Source organism: Protobothrops mucrosquamatus, unplaced genomic scaffold, assembly GCF_001527695.2.
Source record: "Protobothrops mucrosquamatus isolate PMUCROS unplaced genomic scaffold, P.Mucros_1.0 scaffold905, whole genome shotgun sequence".
Classification (NCBI taxonomy): domain Eukaryota; kingdom Metazoa; phylum Chordata; class Lepidosauria; order Squamata; family Viperidae; genus Protobothrops; species Protobothrops mucrosquamatus.
In genome coordinates, this window is record NW_015387157.1 from 135,553 (window position 1) to 152,338 (window position 16,786).

A 16,786-nucleotide genomic window follows, 5' to 3' on the forward strand; every position below is an offset into this window, starting at 1 on the left:
TTCTTTGCGCACGCGTAAAACTCCCAGCGCACGCAGCCGCAGTAGTCAGAGCCGGCTGTGAGGTCTGTGGCACGAGTTAAAATGGCGGAACGCGGCTACAGCTTTTCTCTCACCACTTTCAGGTAAATTCTTTTCTCGAGAGGGAGAGTTTGAAGCGAACTGTTTGAACGGCCAGAGTGTCCTAGATGGGCTCCATCAGGAATGAGAAAATCAGTTTGCTTGGTTGATTGCTCTTTCCGGAATAATAGAACGGGGGAGATTTTGTCGAGTCAGTGCTGTTGCTGTTCGTTAGTTGTTGAAGTGGCAAGAAGGTACAGTAATGAACTGACTTGATCAGTCTTTAGGGTAAAATCGTCCTTTTTTCTCTGTCAGTCAAGACTGCGTTTGATTTCGGCAGATTGATTATTGGTGTTTGGTAATATATCAAATTAATTAGCGCTGCTACTTAAATAGGGAAAATATAACTGGATTACGATACACTTCAATGTCGCTTTTTTTCTTCCTAAGATATGCAATCAGTGTTATAAAAAGTCTGTGAAAAATTCCTTTGGGTCATTGTTTCTGAGAAAATCCTTATCAGATTCCTCAATGCTTTCAATAATAGTAGAGTTTCTAATATACGGAGATAATCGGAGATGTATTTTGCCTTGAAAATAGCCCAAGTTAAACTGCATAGCAGAGTCAGACATCAGCAGCTGATCACAGGAAATGTTTTATGACATTTTGTATTGTGTCATAAAACGTTACAATAATTTTTATATTGTAATTTTTTTATGAAAATTGCCAAATTTCAATTCTACGGGAGTCATGTGTCCCTGTAAGTAAGCCCATTTGAGTTTTCTTGGTTGAAAAGTGCTTGTCCTGTGATGTCATTTTGCCCAGTTAAAGGTTACAGACACAATAGTTTTTCAGGATATAATTAAGTTAGAAGTTCATTTGTAACTGACAATAACAAGGATTGCACAGTTCATTCGTACATTGCTGCAATGCTACATTACTGATACAGTACTAAAATTGTGAAAGTGACTATACTGAAGTTAGAATAACTTGTCACTATTTTGTGACAATCTTAAAGTGCTTTGCTACACATTTCAGTTTCATATAATTAAAGACTGGATATACTATAATTCTATATGTTTTGTATGCCACTTAATTTCTCAGATGTTTTTTGTATGATAGACTATAATGCTAAAAAGGAATCTACACTTTTAAATATCTATGAAACTGGTCAAAGAATAGTCCTATCTCGTTTTTTTTTAGAAAAATGCTACAAAACTATTCAGGGTTCCTTCTTCAGATTAAGTAAACTTTGATTACAATCCTTCAAAAAAAAAAACCAGGTGATACACAAGATTAAATATGATTTCATTGTGGGACAGCAATTACTATTAATTGCAACTTTTTTTTGTTCCATGTATGTTCTTATTTGTAGTTTTTACTTGTGTGTAGTGTGCACTGTGGATAGCATTTCGTTGTGAGTTACACAATGACAAAGATATTCTATTCTTTGATCTTAGTTTTTGACTAAATTATATTGAGCTTTTATATTACTTTTTGATTTTGGAACTGGCATGTATAAGGCTGTATTAACTTTTCACGTGCGTGAAATTTTAGGGAAAATTGTATTGTTAGATGTTGTGACAGATTCAGTGGAGATTACATTTAATCCAGATTATCTTTCTGAAGATATGTTTATTCAAAACCCTTTAGCATATGTAGGCTTTTGAGCTTTAGTTGCATAGAACCTTATAAAGAATTCTCCAGAAATTAAAAAAAATAATAACATGTTTTATTTAAAGCTTCCACTGTGACGTTTCCTGAACATTACTGTGTGTGAATTTGCTCCAGATTAAATTATACTAAATTCATTAATTTCTTTGGGAAAATTGTCTAACATTTTAGCTCTAGACAAGTATTTTGAGAAAGAAAATTTTAATTTCTGGTACATATTCTAATATGCAATGTGCTCAATATGCTTTTGTTTAAAAAATCAAATTGTCTTTCTTGTTGGAAAATGTTTTCTCCATAAATGTCTCATAAATGTATTATATTTTTTTTTCAGCCCTTCTGGAAAACTTGTTCAAATTGAATATGCTTTGGCAGCTGTTGCAGCAGGAGCTCCATCAGTTGGAATTAAAGGTATTAAATATGCTTATATAATTAATAACATTTACCAACTTTTTCAGCATAAATATTCTCATGTCCTTACTTGAGATATGAAGTAAGAAAAAGTGATAAAAATTTATTGTCTGCTTAGCTTTTACTTGGCCTTGTGAGAACAGATTGCTAAAATAAATGTTTGGCCCAATCAAGCACAATTAAAATTTTGATGATTCATGCATACTATTCAAGTTTCTAACATGAAGCACATTATTCTTTTATGAGAGAGTAGCTGCTATATTTTAGGAGGGCATTATGTCTGTATTATTGCGCAGATATAAAGGGTATTTTCAGAATTTTAAAATATGTATTATTTAAAGCAAGTCAGAAAATGGTTGATTATTTAACTGAACATTTGTTTTTAAATAAACATAAGGAAAGTAAACAGTATTACTTTGTTAATTCAGGATAAATTCTATGGTTTATTTAAAGTATATTCCACATTTCAGTTGGAAAATTACCTAATCTTATATAAGATAAATTACATTTCTTTGTATTAAATATTTTATTTTTATAAAATGAACAGATTTATAATCTGATAAAGCATAATTCAAAACAAGGATAGTGTAGTGTTTAGACACTATGATACAGGAATTGTAAGATATATTTATTAAAGAAAGAAAGAATTGTAAAGACATAGAAGCAGCAACTACAACACACATGAAAATTTGATGAGTCATTTTACACTGAGCCTTATTAAAGGGATCAGACACTGCAGTTTGACTGGGGGTGGGGGGGAAGATGAAACAATATTTATGATTGCCATTTTTTTCTTTTGATATAATCTACTGAAATGGCAGTTGAATGGTTATAGAAAACACCTGATAAAATGTCTACAGTATGTTACATAAGAAAATTAATTGATCAGTTTATTGATTTATGTAGTGAATATTTGAAATGTTGCAGGGGAAGCAGGAGGAAGATTTTCTAATAGCATTAATTTAGTGCATTCTTTTTTTATGTAGCTGCAAATGGTGTGGTACTAGCAACAGAGAAAAAGCAGAAATCTATATTGTATGATGAACGGAGTGTACACAAAGTGGAACCTATTACTAAACACATAGGCTTGGTATATAGTGGCATGGGCCCTGATTACAGGTAAATAAGAAAAAAATATTAAATAGAAATATTACTATTGGTTTTTGAGCAGATTTTGAGATAGGTGAAATCAAGTTGATTAATAATTATCTAGAATTCAACAGGTGCTATACACTATATTGTTTAGAAGGCATGTTTGCTAAAAGCTACATCTTAAGCTTTCTCTTCCATAGATACATACATATATTAGCAACCTGGCTTTGTGGCATGATTCTATTCCTGATTCCTCTCTGTGCTTTGCAACAATGAATAAGTTGTTAACTGCCAAGACTGCAATCCCAGATATATTTCTTAATGTGAAAATTCAAACCCTTTGTTAATAACAGCTAGACCTTTTTCTGAAAAATGCATGTCATATAGGTGTGTGTACATACATGTATCAGCATTGTGAAACTGACCAAGGAGCCTAATCCATAAAGCTAATGAATTAGTCAATGTTTTTTTTTCAATACTTCTTGGAGATTTGTGGCCTATCACTTCTTAGAATATTATAAAAATAATTGCTTTCCCATGGAGGATTTGTAAGTATTCATAAATGAACAAGGTGATTACTAGAAGCCAGCATGGGTTTGTTAAAAACAAATCATGCCAAATAAACTTTATATCCTTCTTTGATAAAGTGACTAAATTAGTGGACCAGAAAAATGTGTGGACATAGTATTCTTGGACTTCAGAAAAGTAGTTGACAAAGTAGACCACAGCTTATTTCTTGATAAATAGTATCACTACCAGATGAATTTGCAATTGGCTGACCAACCACACTCAGTGGGTAGTGCTCAATGGGACTACATATATATGGAGAGAAGCATGTGTGGGCTATCTCAAGTTGCTGAGACCTAGAAACTGTGCAGAGAAGAGCAACAAAAATGATAAAAGGTCTGGAGCTAATGTGTTTAGCTTATCAAAGAGAAGGATTAGGCGAGACATGATAACTGTCTTCCAATACTTGGGCTATTGCAGAAAAGAGGGGATTGACTTATTCTCTAAAGCCTTTTGGGCACCAGGGACTGGTTCCATAGAGAAAGGTTTTTCTGTGGACCGGAGAGTGCGGGGTTTTGTGTGCTGCCTGTATCCCACGGATGGGGCTTTGCTTGTTTGTGTGGACTGGTTGCTGGCATGTTACAGCCTGGTACCGGTCCACAGACTGGGGGTTGGGGACCCCTGCTCTAAAGAACCAGAGGGGTTGACAAGAAGCAAAGGGTGGAAGCTTGTTAAAAAGAAATCTAACCTAAAATTAAGGAGCAATTTTCGACAGTGAGAACAATTAATGAATAAAATAGCTTGTCTCCCAAAGTTGGTGCTTCCTCACTAGAGGTTTTCAAAAACAGACTGAACAACTATTTGACTGAAATGGTATAAAATCTATCTTGAGCAGAAGGTTGGATTAGAACAGGCATGTCAAACTTGTGACGTTGCGCGACATATCAGGACTTTCCCCCCCATTGCTGGCAATGGGGTGGGCGCAGTTTCGGCGTGACGCATCCGGCCTGCGGGCTGGCAGTTTGAGATGCCTGGACTAGAAGATCTCTTAGATCCTTTCCAGCACTATGATTCTATGTTCTATTATTTACTGGTGATACTGATAAAGGAGGAATGTACCAAAGACAGGCTAAACACAGTAAAATACTTTTTTACTTTTACTTTCTGTCAGAGTTATTTCTGTGTGATATGGCCCCTTTATTTTACACATTTTTCTCCCTGTAACTTTGGTTTCTCCGCCAACATTAAGTGCATATCAAAACCATGAAAAAGACTTCCATTGTAATTTAATATTTTTTTTTGCTTTTGTGTATGTGTGTTTTACTTTGTTTTGTCAGAGTACTTGTTCACAGAGCACGTAAACTGGCTCAGCAGTACTACTTGGTTTATCATGAGCCTATTCCAACAGCTCAGCTAGTGCAGAGGATCGCTTCTGTGATGCAAGAATACACTCAATCTGGGTATGTTACTTGCTTCTAAATAAAATGCACTCATTTCTTTATTCTTCAAGTTATGGAGGTGGTGATTCATTTTGTCTGGAAAGGTTGGGTACCGCTGTAGTAAAGTACAAAGTTTTCTAATATTGTACACAGACTTAAATTGTTTTTCTGAAAGAAAATACTCTGTTCTTGCTTGCCCTATCTTGATGAGCAGAATCAGCAAAATAGTAACAGACTTAAAATTATTAACTACATAATGTAAATACATAGTGCTTTAAATTATAAACTGATATATTACATATTACATATGATATGATATGTAAAAATAACTGCTTCAGCAGCTTATTTAATGCTGCCCCTGATTATTTCTGATGTCTTCCTTGATAGAGGTGTACGTCCATTTGGAGTGTCGCTATTGATATGTGGATGGAATGAAGGGCGACCATATTTATTCCAGTCTGATCCATCTGTAAGTATTTAAAATTGGACTTCTTCATAGCTTTGTATAAAAACTTGGTCTAGCTATTTGTTTGAAGAACTTAAGAACTTTTTCTGCAGTAAGGTTTAAGGAAAATATATGTATAATTTATGGTTAAGAACTCAGGATAAAATGTTCACAGCTACTAGAACAGCTTGAGCGGTGAGCTTTAAAATCATATGAGGAGACCTAGATCTGTGTAATTAGGTAGCACATTCAATACCTGTCAGTACTATTTGCCTGTTTCAACATTCACCAGCAGAACAACTTTTTGCTATAGTGATTTCCAAATTCTGTCCAAAAAGCTTACTTTTATCTTTGGTTATGAGTTCCTAGATTATAAAATAGCCAGATTTCTTTTTATCTTGTCAAGATTATTTGTAACTTAGGTGATTTAATTGATAATCTGTTATAAAATGTATTTGATTGTCCTGTCGTAGCTCTCCTATTTTTTTTTTTGTTAATCTGTTTGTATATAAAGTAACATAAGGATATTCATGAACAAGCCAAGAATTTTAAGTGTCAAAATTCCCCCTCAAAAATTGGGTTTGGCTTATCTATTGATGGGCTTATCTGTGATTATATTTTTTTAAAGTGCCCATATATGCAGTATGTATTCTTGGATTAATCCATCTGCAGATAAGCTGACCTTCAGTCATAACGAAAAATAAACCAATTGATGAACCATTTGTGAAAAGCAAAACATACAAAAATTTTGAGGGTCAGTTTATCCACAGATGGGCTTATATGTGTCTATATGTGGTACTTTCCATATCTGTAACCATATCTTCAGAACCTTAGTACAGATAATCCTTGACTTTTTAAAATTGAATTTAATTTATTTTTTATTACATTTATTTGACACCCATCTAGTTTTGAAGCGATCCTGGGCGGCTTGCAGCATTAGAAGCATTAAAGATAAATATTTCTAAAGATAAATATTTCTAAAACAATAAAAATGGAAATTACAATGAAAAATAGAATTATAGAAAAAAGATGGGAAGGGATGGAGAAGGATGTGCGGAGGGGAGGTAGATTCCCCTTTTATTCATCAACCACCTCCAGTGTGATGCCACCCTGTTGGAGCCCCAACCCATCTGGCAGAGCCAGGTTGTCAGGCTCCTGCAGAAGGATAGGAGGGAGGGGGAAAATTTTTCCCATGGGGTACAATGTTTCAAAGAGCCGGTGCCATGGCAGAGAAAGTCCTTCTCCTGGACCCTGCCAGCCAGAATTTGTTGACTGAAGGGGCCCACAGCATGCCTCCTTTGCCAGCACAGGTGGGAACTGCCGGTCCCAGTGAGCCGAGATGGTTCCTCAAGTAACCTGGATCCATGCCATGCAGGGCTTTAAAGATAATGATGGTTCAAAAATAATGGGTTGGAAATAGGAACTTTACAGCCTATAAACACTTCTGATCATCGCAAAACATTGCACACCCCAACAGTCACATAATCTGGGTGTCTGAGAACCTGCTCATAGGACTGTTTGCCAAGTAACCCATGTTATGTGATTGCCATTTGCAATCTGCATACTTTGCACAAAATGCCTACCTAAGAATTTCATTTCCCGTGTGGTGGGTGGGGAGAAGGCTCAAGCGGTGGCAGTTTCCACCAGTAGTCAGAATAATCCTGAGATAAAATCCCTTTTCTACACTGTCAGAATGTTTATTACTTTAGCCCATTATTATGTCATTCATCTCGCAGCTATAGAATACCAGGATTTTTCATAAAACGGAGATTTTTTTTATTACAGACTTAAAGCAAATTTGTTGTATTTTGAAAATTCTACTGAAACAAAATCTGAAGAGGTCTTTCTAGGTGCTGTAGAACAAAGCTAGTACATTTGAAGTGCAGGATTTTGTCATTGATAAGATCTAAGTTGACTTCAACCACAATCGAGCCCAAAATTTCTGTTGCTAAGTGAGACAGTTGTTAAGTGACTTTTGCCCCATTTTATGATTTTTCTTGCCGCAATTGTTTAGTGAATTACCGCAGTTGTTAAGTTAGTAACATGGTTGTTAAGTGAATCTGGCTTCCCCATTCACTTTGCTTGTTAGAAGGTTGCAAAAGGTAATCACATGCCCTCAGGACATTACAACCATCATAAATATGAGTCAGTTGCCAAGCATCTGAATTTTGATCATGTGACCATGGGGATGCCACAAAAATCATATGTGTGAAAAAATGTCATAAGTCACTTTTTTTTAGTGGGTTGTAACTTCAAATAGTCCCTAAATGTTGTAAGATGAGAACTACCTGTATTTGGCTGGTAGTATCAGATTCCTCTCATCTCCTTGCAATCCGCTTTTATAACTTCTTTGTATTAATTTTTACAGTTGGGAAATTTCCAAGGAATTTCTACTAAAATAAGATTATAAGTAATGTATATTATACATTATTTTTATACTTTATTTTACTATTGAGAAGATAGCTACAGTATGCATGTTTCTAATTTGCTGTACTTTTTACCTTCCAGGGAGCATACTTTGCATGGAAAGCAACTGCAATGGGGAAAAACTATGTAAATGGAAAGACATTTCTTGAGAAAAGGTAATGCAGAATAGAAATTATTATAGATCTTGTATTCTTATTTGGATTTTCCATTTCTGGACTGTTCTTTTCTGAATCCTTGGAAGATTTATAGTTAAATATTAGTAGTGCTGTAAACTGATACAAAAATGACTTTATCAAAATTCATTTTGATAGTGAATTTGGTCCACCAACAGTCATCATCTTGGTTATTCCATAAGATAGGAATAAGCATCCCTTTTACTTTTTTAAAAAATACAAGAAATTATTAAGTACTGTTATTTAAGACAGGAAGCTATCTTGCTAAAAGGAAAGCCAGGGGTCACATTTTTTATTATATTCTGTTAATATATTTACAATATTTCCTCTACTGAAGTATCTTGAAATAATTTAAAATGCATAATGTAGCTACATAATAATATTTTAAAACAATCTTGAGTAAACCTTTATGTTTGCTTTCTACACAACAGTGTGGTCATTGCTGGTGACAGTAAGACATCACTAGAGTAGGCAAAGCAATTATTTGATTTGTTTTTTTAGTCAATTTTTAGAAGGAATAGAAGGGATGATCAGCAGCAAAATGATATCTCAGTACCATTTTGATCCCCGCCCAGCCCCAGGGAAAAAAACTGCAAGGCTTAAAGTATCCATTCTTCAATCCAGTAATTCATACACAAAGAAAAAAAAAGGAAGGGATGTGGAGCCTGCCGTTTTGCAGAAACTGAGGTCTATAAATGGGAAGTTAGAAATATGCAACAGTTTTTTTTACCATGCTGTAACAAAGTGCGAGTCTAGCATTCTCCTACTTTACAAAGCCCGCAAAGTATTTTCAAAAATAACAATAGTTATAGCAGGCCTTCACTTTGGCAGTTGGTCCAGAACCAGAGATATACAGTATAGTGAGGTAATCATAGGAAAATGTAGCAACTTTATATGATTATTTTCTAGTAAATGGATATTTTGTAATATTCTAATTTTGTTATTTTGTGACATTTTATGGATTAACAGGCTCTTCCAGTTCAGTTAGTTATTTTTTTCCTGGCAGTCCTTGGTATAGTTTTAAATTTTCAAATTTGTTTATTGGCACAAAAATGGTTTCTTGACCATGAAGTAATTTAGAAAAAACAATACCTGAATTTATGGGAGTATTTTGCATGTGCAATTTTAGCTTTATAGTTATAACATTGGAGGGATATTTTAAATTTCTTAGAAAAGGTCTGTTCTTTTGCAGATACAATGAAGACTTAGAGCTTGAAGATGCTATCCATACTGCTATCTTGACATTAAAGGTGAAAAATATTCATTTTAAATTTGATAAAACTTTCAAAGTTGATATTTTAATTTATTTAACAAAATTGTGTATCTTTTCATTAATAGGAAAGTTTTGAAGGACAGATGACTGAAGATAACATAGAAGTTGGCATCTGTAATGAGGCAGGATTTAGAAGACTCACTCCAACTGAGGTTAAGGATTATCTGGCTGCAATCGCCTAATCTGGATTGATGAGAACATACAACTGCTCTCATTTTTTAACTTCATTTATATTAGTGGCTTCTGATTTTAATTTCTTTGTTAATCCTGTAGATTTTTTTTTTGAAGGAATATGGATTCATATGCCACTGAAATGTGAAACTAATTAAAATATTAAACAATGTACAAGAATATTTACACAATCTAAAAAAATATAAAGATTGATATAACTTCTGATTAAATTTCCAAAATACTTCATTATACTAACTTCAGGTGTTCCTACTAATTTCAGGTGTTGCTAAGATTGTTTCAAAAGTCAGATGTTGAGTCCATGAAGCTGTTCAGATAACTGAAATGGTTAAAGGTTCTGTAAAGTTTTAGAAAGATAGGGCTGCTTGAGTAGAACTAGTTTGCAGGTTTTCATAGCAGAAATTATATTGGGAAAAGAATTTGTAAAGAAGAGCCAATGACTTACGTATATACTGAAGGATTTGGGAAAGATATTTTTTTTTATGTAAACCATTAGGGACAAGAAATCTGCTAAGCATTTAGAGAACTTTCTATGATACACTGAGCATCCTAGGTTTACTTTGGTGATAGTTCTTCCATGTTTCAGGTGGATTCTTTACTTTGAAGTGGCCAGAGACTATATTTGCAACCTTCTGAATGCAGATCAGAAGGCTGTTTAAGTATTGCTCTTTATTTTAATTTGGAAAACTGTGGTGAGCATTCTGAGCAGGGCAGCAGTGGAGTATGTAAAATTATTTTACAGTGGGGATGGAAAAAATAGATATTCTTAGACATGGAGCATCCTTTTTAACTAGTTGATTCATCCTTTTTTAATAAATACTTTGTTTACTTATATTTATATTACACAGATGCTCTCAGAACTGCATGTGTCATCCTGAGTTGCACATATTGTGCTTAGTTGTACATTTAATTTAAAAAATCTCAAAAGTATCAAAGTGGGCTCTAAACATACTGTATGCTACTTAGTTCATTCTCCCTCCCTAATCTACATATCCCTAAATAAAAAATTACAAGAAGTTAGATGATGAACTATTTCACAGTGTTAGTATTCTTCCCACCTGCCTAGAGATAGCAGTATTAGTTTACTTTGCAGAAATGGCATGACTAAAATCTCCTAACTGTGCTGCTTTTTGCAGCATATGTATAACAGTTGGGTTTTCACTGTAATATACAAATACACACACACACATTAGTTTTTACATAATATTTTAAAAATTAAATATTTTTATTTTATTTATATATTTAGTGATATATAAAGAGTTTCATTTATGAATCATTCTGTATACAAAGTAGCTAGGTTTGGGTGGTCCTTCCATACATGTCAGTTATTTTGTCCATTTACAAAAATAAAAGAAATCTATATTTCAGACAAAGTATTTGTGAAGGAATGGTGAAAAACAAAGGAAGCTGGGATGGGAAGGGAATGCTCTGCAGGATTTGAGTAGGTGGCAAGTTGAGGGGATATAGTAGTACGCTGACACATTGATGGCCATATCTGAAGACAGAAAAATACTGGGAAAGTTGGTGGGCTCCAGGATATATTGCATGCGAGGGTTGGGAAGCTACTGGGAAGATGGGGAGACTGGTGGAATGTGCTGTTCTGAGAGCTAGAAAAGAGCAGTTGAGCTGGAAAAGCTTTACTTGTCCTGTCTGGATTGCATTTTTTATGAATCCCAGAATAATCCAAACATCTAGGTTTGAGTTTTCTCACACTGTAGTTGACCTAAAATGGATTGTTAGTATTTAGGAATGCTGTTTATATAGATTTGAATATATTCATTTTGCATGCACCTCTAATTAATAGACACTTTTTTTAGACTCAATAGTCCATTTTTAAACCATGTTTACAGATAAAAAGATAAAAATTACTGTTCAATCACAGCTCCAGCAAAAGTCTGGATTTCTAATATTTTTCACATCTAACTAGAAACTGACATATAATATTTCTCCAGTGTATATGTCAATTATAGTCTGGTTTCTTTATATATTGCTTTAGCACTAAGAAGCAGAAGGAGCCTTTAGAAAAACTTGTGGGCTGCATGTATTGTAGCTTCTAGAAAGGCTAGAGACTAGCTGTGTTTTAAAGGGAAGGTTAAGAATGAATATCATGATTGATGTAAGGTCTCGCCTCAGCTATTCCCTCAAGAAAGTTGAACTCTTGAAGCAAACAACATTTCAAAAGGACCTTTTATTGAGAGATAGCGTTTGTAGAGAAAACAGGTAGGATCTAAAGTTCCCATTAGAACACGTTAGGTCAGTGGTGGTGAACCTATGGCACATGTGCCAGAGGCGGCACTCAGAGCCCTCTTTGTGGGCACACGTGCCATGCCCCAGAGTGCACCGGTTGAGGGGCCAGCAGGCTGTGGCTGCTGACGGTTACCGTCAGCCCCCATGTGCTTGCTGGCCTCTGCGGGGGCTGATGGTGTCAGGCAGCAGCTGCCCCGGCCCCTGCCTTGCTTTGCCCTGTGGCAATGGTACCCCCACCCTGCCTTGCCTCGTCTCACAGGACGAGCCTCTTGCCCACTGTCCCACCTGCCAGAGACCCCCTGGATTTCCCCCAACCCTTCCCGGCCCCCACAGGCATCCCTCCCCACGAGCAACATTGAGGTGACCACGCCCACTTTGGCCACACCCACCCAGTTTGCCATGACCACCACTGCCACGCCCACCCATTGGGCCATGTCCCACCCGGCACTCGGCGATAAATAAGTGGGTTTGGGGTTGCAGTTTGGGCACTCAGTCTCTAAAAGGTTCACCATCACTGCATTAAGTTAAACCCCATTGTTCAGATCCCTCCCAACTGCCCAGTCCACAGATAACCAATTCAGAGGTGTGAAGGTGTTGTGAGAACTCCCAGCCAAGGTGGTGATAAGTTGTTCTCAGGTGCCATGACCATGGTTCTCCGGAGATGAGAAAGCAGATGGCCCCAGACTCATCCCTCCCATTTCCCAAGAAGATACATCAAAGCAAAGATGAACAAAGTAAAATGGATACATCACAGAGAGCCCCAAGATTCCCCCTTCCCACTAGAATGGCAGCATCCCGATAAGGATCTATGGGCACCTGATAGGAAAATCCTGGTGAACATCTATGAATATGATAACATCTGATGTGTTATGCTCTGAAATATCACTTTTTCCTCTGATTTTAGTATGCTGCCAACAACCCAAATATAAACTATTTAAAAATTTTTATGGGATGTAATCCCACAGAAATTGGTTACAATTTGTCTAGAAAATGATAAACACTGCTTTAAAACTTTTACCATTCCCACTTTATATATTTTTTTCCTTTATTATTTTTAGAGGTAAGGTGACAAACATACCTAATACTTCTTCCTGCTCCTGTTTTTCCACAACAACCCCGTGAGGTGGGCAGGGAGAGAATAACTGGCCCAGAGTCACCCATCTAGCTTTTATGCCCAATGCAGGACTAATATTCATTGTTCCCTGATTTCTAGCCAGATGCTTTAGCTACTATATCAAACTGGCTTTCATACACCATTATGTATATGTGAAAGTTTATTATCTAACATGGAAGAAAGTAATAAGCTGTTATTGGACTTTTACGCTGTGATAAAATTCCTGCTTTAGATCTGATAAAATTGTTAAACAATTTAAACAGAGGGGAGAAAAGCATTCCAGATGTGAAATTACAGACCCACTGAAACATTTTGGATGAACTACATTCCTACAGAAGAAAACTCAAAAAAGAAATTTAAAACAAGCTAATTGCCTTCAGAAATCGGGGGGCACTCCATCATTGGAGGTTTTTAAAAAGAGACTAGACAGTCACCTTTTTGAAATGGTACAGGCTCTCCTGCTTGAGCAGGGGGCTGGACTAGAAGACCTCCAAGGTCCCTTCCAACTTATTCTATTCTATTCTATTCCATTCCATTCCATTCTTTATAAAACTGCAGAGATGTGGATGAATTTCGGGGCGACATCTCTCATGGTCCAGGATTGATATGGCGTGGTTGTCAACAGACTTAAATTCGGAGGTGGAAGATGTTATAATTGATACAAATTCGTGGGCTGACCACAACCCAATTAGAATCAAATGGAGAGGGCAAAAGAAAACAAGGAGGTGGACTCTAAAAAGAGCAATTTTAAACCACAAAGAATTTAAATTAAAATTGGAAGATCCAATGGGTGTATTCTTTCAGATGAATAAAAAGGAAGATACAAATTCCCAAAATTTATGGGACACAGCCAAAGCCTACATGAGACGTGTTGCAATTGCCTATATGGCTAGGGAAAATAAAACTAAAATACAGCGACAAAGAAATCTTGAAGAAGAATTTAGCAGGGTAGAGGAAAATCTACAAAATGAACCACAGAGGCGTGACCTGAAACAGCAAATAGATTTAATTAAACATAAGATAAATATTGAAAAGGAAGAACTGGGGCAACAAATAAAATATACTAAACAATTTTTTTTTGAAAATGCCAATAAACCAGGCAGATGATTGGCTTACAGGATAAAGAAACATAATGATAAAAAGAGGATTAGCAAACTATACAATGAAAAAGGAGAGTTGGTATACCAGAATGAAGGGGAAAAAATGGTGGCCTGTGAGTTTTACAAGAAATTATACAAAGATGTAGAACGGAAAAATAAGGATGATATTCTAAAATATTTGCAATTAGCTGATCTACCAAAAGTTCCAGAGGAGATTAAAAATACATTAAACAAAGAGATAACACCCTTAGAACTATCTGAGGCAATTAAGAAACAAAAAAACAATAAAGCCCCAGGTCCGGATGGTTTACCAACAGAAATATACAAAATTATGCAAGAATCTCTAAGTCCAATATTAATAGATTTATTCAACGAGGTTCTGAAGAATGTGAAAATTCCGATCTCATGGGAAGAAGCAACTATCTCGTTGATCCCCAAGGACAATTCAGATTTGGCGTTCATTAAAAACTATAGGCCCATTTTATTATTAAATTCGGACTATAAAATTTTCATGGCCATAATGGCTAAACGTCTTGAAAGATTCTTAGTAAAATTTATACATACGGATCAAAATGGTTTTCTACCCAAAAGATATATAAGAAACAATGTTAGGATCATATTGGACGTATTGGAATATTATGAAGTCCACAATGAAAAACAAATGGCACTAATCTTTCTCGATGCACAAAAGGCATTCGATAATGTGAAATGGGATTTTATGCTTAACCAATTGGAATACATGGATTTTGGGGAGAATTTCATAAACATGTTCAAAGCGATTTACTCCAAACAGGTAGCTAAAGTGGTAATCATCGGAGAAACAACTAAAAGCTTTCAAATCCAAAAAGGTACTAGACAAGGTTGCCCGCTATCTCCACTATTGTTCATATTATCCCTGGAGGTACTAAATAGAATGATTCGGAAAGATGAGTATATTAAAGGTTTAGAGATTAAGAGAGAAGTCTTCAAACTGCAAGCCTTTGCTGACGATCTTGTTTTCATACTCGAAGAGCCCTTACAATCAGGGACAAAGCTAATGGAAGTACTGGGTGAATATGGTGAAATGGCAGGCCTAAAGATAAATAAGGAAAAAACCAAAATGCTCGTGAAGAATATGATTAGAACACAGAAAAATGAATTAACCGATAGATTAGGCATTCAGACAACAAAGAAAATAAGATACTTAGGGATACACTTAACAATGTAACAATTAAAAGAGATAATTATGATAAATTAATGGAATAAATTAAAACTGATTTGGATACGTGGACAAATCTCCAGCTCTCTTTCATGGGCAGAATTGCTGTAATTAAAATGAATGTACTACCTAAAATATTATTTCTATTTCAATGCATACCAATTAGTTTAAAAAAGGAATTCTTTTGAAATTTTAATCAATCCATACTTAAATTCATCTGGCAAGGGAAAAAATCCAGGATTAAATTAAAATTATTACAGGATGCCAAGGAAAGGGGGGGTCTTGGCCTCCCCGACCTGGAAAAATATTACCAATCTACAATTTTACTATAGGTGAGGGATTGGATCCGACTGGAAAATCGGAGATTATTAAATTTGGAAGGTCATGACATGCAGACTGGATGGCATACCATGTTATGGGATGAGAAACATAAAGTTCACCAGTACTTCCGGAGGCATTACGTCAGACGGGCGTTAATAGATGTATGGACTAAAATTAGGCAACAGAATTATAGGCAAGTTCCCAACTGGATTTCAACACTAGAAATGTACATTCACCCAAGGTTCATTCAGTTGGGGAAAGTAATAACCTATAAAAACATACTAGATGAGAGAGGAGAATTAAAATCGAGGAGAAATCTTCAAGATGCAGGGATAGAATTAGAATGGTGGGCATACCTCCAACTACAAGCAAGATATAGGAAAGACAAAAAAGAGTGGGGTATAAAAATAGAATTGACAGAACTAGATAAAATTTTATTAGGCCCCGAGGATAAAATGATTAAATTTTTTTATCATTTTCTATTAAACCAGGCAATGTATGAAGAACAGGTCAAGGGGACTATGTTAATTTGGAGTAGGGATTTTGGTTTCAATATCGACCTGCATATCTGGCAAGAACTATGGGAAAGAAATAGAAAAATCACTCTAGCTACCTCGTATAAGGAGAATCTTTACAAGATGTTCTATAGATGGCATTTCCCAGCCGTAAGGTTAGCCAAAATGGGTTCAAACATTTCATCGTTATGCTGGAAATGTAAATCAGCAATAGGATCATATTACCATATGTGGTGGGAATGCCCAAAGGCCTATCAGTATTGGAATAGGATACAAAGTTGGTTGAGAGATATGTTAATATTGGACTTAGAGTTAAAACCGGAACTCTTCTTGCTGGGAATAACTACAAAAAAATACAATAAGGGAACAATCTATTTGCTGTTACACATCTTGACTGCAGCTAGGCTTGCATTTGCGCAGAAATGGAAGAGCAAAGAAATCTCCACAGAGGAAGAGCCACTGTATAAAATATTAGCATGTGCGGAAATGGACAGGCTTACAATGGTTTTGAAAGACAAATGTGGATCAGTTTACTTCGAAACCTGGGAAAAATTTTACCGCTGGAGAGATTCGAGGAGGACGGTTGGGATTAAAGATTAGCGTTAAG

The 16,786-nt window shown here is 35.6% G+C and overlaps 1 protein-coding gene across 1 annotated transcript; it reads left to right on the forward strand.

Moving 5' to 3' along the window:
* The first annotated feature begins 26 nt into the window (after positions 1 to 26).
* PSMA2 (proteasome subunit alpha 2) lies at positions 27 to 9,919 on the forward strand. Its single transcript, XM_015819353.1, has 8 exons — positions 27 to 122; positions 2,063 to 2,139; positions 3,126 to 3,258; positions 5,076 to 5,198; positions 5,565 to 5,646; positions 8,131 to 8,204; positions 9,415 to 9,472; positions 9,561 to 9,919. The coding sequence occupies exons 1-8, from the start codon at positions 82 to 84 to the stop codon at positions 9,675 to 9,677; spliced, it is 705 nt and encodes a 234-aa protein (XP_015674839.1). The 5' UTR covers positions 27 to 81; the 3' UTR covers positions 9,678 to 9,919.
* Positions 9,920 to 16,786: the final 6,867 nt, after the last annotated feature.